Consider the following 3,047-nt stretch of genomic DNA (forward strand, 5'->3'; position numbering starts at 1 on the left):
GCTTTTTGAGAGAGGATTATACAAGTTAATTGAGAGAGATGATTATACATATAAAATAGACCATGGTATAAGCATTATTTTTTCTTTTCTTTTTGGGAAGGAAAATACTTAATATGTATGGAAACAAACATATGCACTTAATGATTCCAAACACAAATTTCAAAATATTGCAAATATAACACATTTTGCATAAACGGTTGAAACAGAATAAAAATAAACAGAGAAAATATTCTGTTTTATTCGGTTAAAACAGAATAAAATTAACATATGTTAACATTTTCAATGGTTCCTCCAATTCAATCATATAGTTGTTCTAATATCATCTCCATATACCAAAAATATAAACCAAATGGATTTTATTGTTCATAATAGTAAACATTATCCATAAACCAAACACACAAACCAAACAGATTTCATTGTTATTCATAACCAAACTAAACCAAAAACATAAAACAAACGGATTTCATTGTTATCCATAAACAAACTAAACCAAAAACATAAACCATATAACCTAACAGATTTCAGTTCATGAAGCCTTATTCTCTTAAAAAGAAATTACAGATTTCTTCTTAGTAATATTTAATCTCTTTTTTGCGGTCGTCTCTTATAGTTTGTCACTCGTTATAGCTTGTTTTCCATTGTACATTAACCCAGACGGCTTGACACCACGGCCTGGTTGAGTGGAACCAATCTTCAACATGCCTGAAGAAGAGGTTGAGCCTGCAACATTATCTATTATTGATACTGATTTTTGGTTGAAACTATAGGGAGATGGAGGAACACGGGCGATAGAATTTTCTAGTGCTTCCCGAGGAGGAGGAACAAGTGGACCTGGATTTGTTGGTGTTGCCCGAGGAGGAACAAGTGGACCTGGATTTGCTGGTGCTGCCCGAGGAGGAACAAGTGGACCTGGATTTGCTGGTGCTACCCGAGGAGGAATATGTCGACCACAATTTGATGGTGCTACCTGAGGAGGAACACGTCGACCACGATTTGCTGGTGCTTCCCAAGAAGGAAGAGGAGCCATGGGACCTGGATTTGTTGGTGTTGCTTGAGGAGGAACTTAAAGAGAGATCGATCGCTATATCTCAATGATTCAGTAAACTCTACCAATTCCCTAAAATATAATTCATCAATATCTGTAATGGACATCACATTTTCTTGTCCATAATGTATTAATCTCACATATCTAAAAAAGAAGAATTTCAGAATTAATAAAAGAGAATAATCAAACGAAACCCTTTCTGAATATGGTCTCATGGGGAATAAAAATAAAAATAAAAATAAAGAGACTAACTATATATTCTTTCTGAAACCACATTATTTTTCCGAATTTATGACGATACAACTAATAATTTATTTACTACAACACTATATGTATCTCGAAATACTTTATTCAATCTCAAAATTATTGTTTGGATTGTTTTGGCAGAGCAAATCGGGAAGATGCTTTTTATTTATTTATTTATAATTGTCCCAAAATATGGTTAAAAAATATACATATCAAATCTATATAAACTATACCCTGCACCAAAATTTGACCCCTCTTTAAATTTCTTGATTAAAATGGAGGTGATAAAACAATTTCAGATTTACTTCCTCTTTAAATTTGTATAATCTTTACACAACATTAGTTTTAGAGCATGCAACTAGAGAAAGAATGAACAATTCCCAGATTCATTTAATAATTCCGACCAATTTGGTGATGTTTGCATTAATCATATCATAAATACTATTTGGGGAAAAAAATCAAATCTGTTAAACCGTGAGATTTGAGGAACAAAACAACTATATTTGACTAATAATGATATCATATGAATCAAGATGGATGATCTCAGTAATAATTTGTATAAACATTGAAGAATGAGATCCAATCTCTTTTGTAAAATAAATTGAATGCATCACAATGCGTCTAATCTACAAAATCACAATCTAAAAATTATAACTTCGTTTCTTCCTTACCGTATGGGATTTTGGGAAGCATTTTGTATTCATCGATCAGATATTTTCCTCATTTTTTCATTAAAACCTAATCAAAGATAGACATTAAATAATGAGAAAAATCAAACATGAATCATAAAATTAGGGGAGAATTTATCAAAACAGAATTAGGGTTTAAACATGGGTTTGTTAATGTGATCTTTTACGGTTAAAAGATTGAACAAAGAAAGAAAGAGACGAGGATTTACCTTTACAGATGCTAGAAGAAAGGAATGGTCGCGACGGAGGCGGGCGACGACGGTAGGCGACGACAGACGACTTACTGAGAAAGAATGGAGTAGATGGAGAGAGATGGAAGATAGTTGTGCTGTGTGAGAAAAGATTTTGAGATTTTTTGTTTTATTTTAATAAATAATATTTTATGATAATAACAATTATTAAAAAAATGGCCACGTGTACGCCACATGTATTTATTTGTTTATAAATATAAATTCCACATAATTTATTTTTAACGTTCGTCAGCGAGAGGCCCTATTTTGTACAAATTGACAATGGGAAACCCCAATCGTTGAGATTTTAAATAGGAGGTCCAAATATGCAATTGGCACTTAATAAGAAGCTTCAATTTGTAATTTTGGCCCGTTATATATATATATATATATATATATATATATATATATATATATATATATAAATGTGAAAATATAATGTGTAGCCTATTTATGCAACTTATGTTTCATGTTTGTTATATATAAGTGTCTATTTTTGTTGCATATTTTCATTGGTAAACGTTTATTTCAAATTTGGTTGCTTATATTTTCACCTGACCTACCCACAAACAACGTCATTTCATGATGGAGCCTTTTTATTATCGTCGCGCCTATATTTCTACTTCTCTTTTCACTTTCTTATGTAAAATTACAAATCATCGTCATTTCAATGAGGATGCATGGATGAATTTTTAAATGTCTTACACGATTTTGTTTCATTTTCTATAAATAAATTTGCATATTGGTTCGATTTAAAGTGTGTGATTCTTTATATTAGGTTAAAGTCTCTCATTAATTTTAAGTGTATCAATAAAACTGAGTTGTGTTATTGATTAT

General features: G+C 31.1%; 1 protein-coding gene across 1 annotated transcript; it reads right to left on the reverse strand.

The window, feature by feature from the left end:
• Positions 1-332: 332 nt before the first annotated feature.
• Positions 333-2,291, reverse strand: LOC124923628 (vegetative cell wall protein gp1-like). Its single transcript, XM_047463626.1, has 3 exons — positions 2,190-2,291; positions 1,963-2,029; positions 333-1,117 (listed from the first exon to the last, which is right to left on the reverse strand). Exon 3 carries the CDS (start codon positions 1,025-1,027, stop codon positions 605-607), a length of 423 nt encoding a protein of 140 aa, XP_047319582.1. The 5' UTR covers positions 1,028-1,117; positions 1,963-2,029; positions 2,190-2,291; the 3' UTR covers positions 333-604.
• Between the last annotated feature and the right edge of the window lie 756 nt (positions 2,292-3,047).

The sequence above is a fragment of the Impatiens glandulifera genome, chromosome 1, assembly GCF_907164915.1.
Source record: "Impatiens glandulifera chromosome 1, dImpGla2.1, whole genome shotgun sequence".
In the NCBI taxonomy this organism is placed as follows: domain Eukaryota; kingdom Viridiplantae; phylum Streptophyta; class Magnoliopsida; order Ericales; family Balsaminaceae; genus Impatiens; species Impatiens glandulifera.

Bases quoted from the DNA above. Each gene is read 5' to 3' on its own strand.
- LOC124923628 (XM_047463626.1), bottom strand. From the start codon at position 1,027: ATGGCTCCTCTTCCTTCTTGGGAAGCACCAGCAAATCGTGGTCGACGT.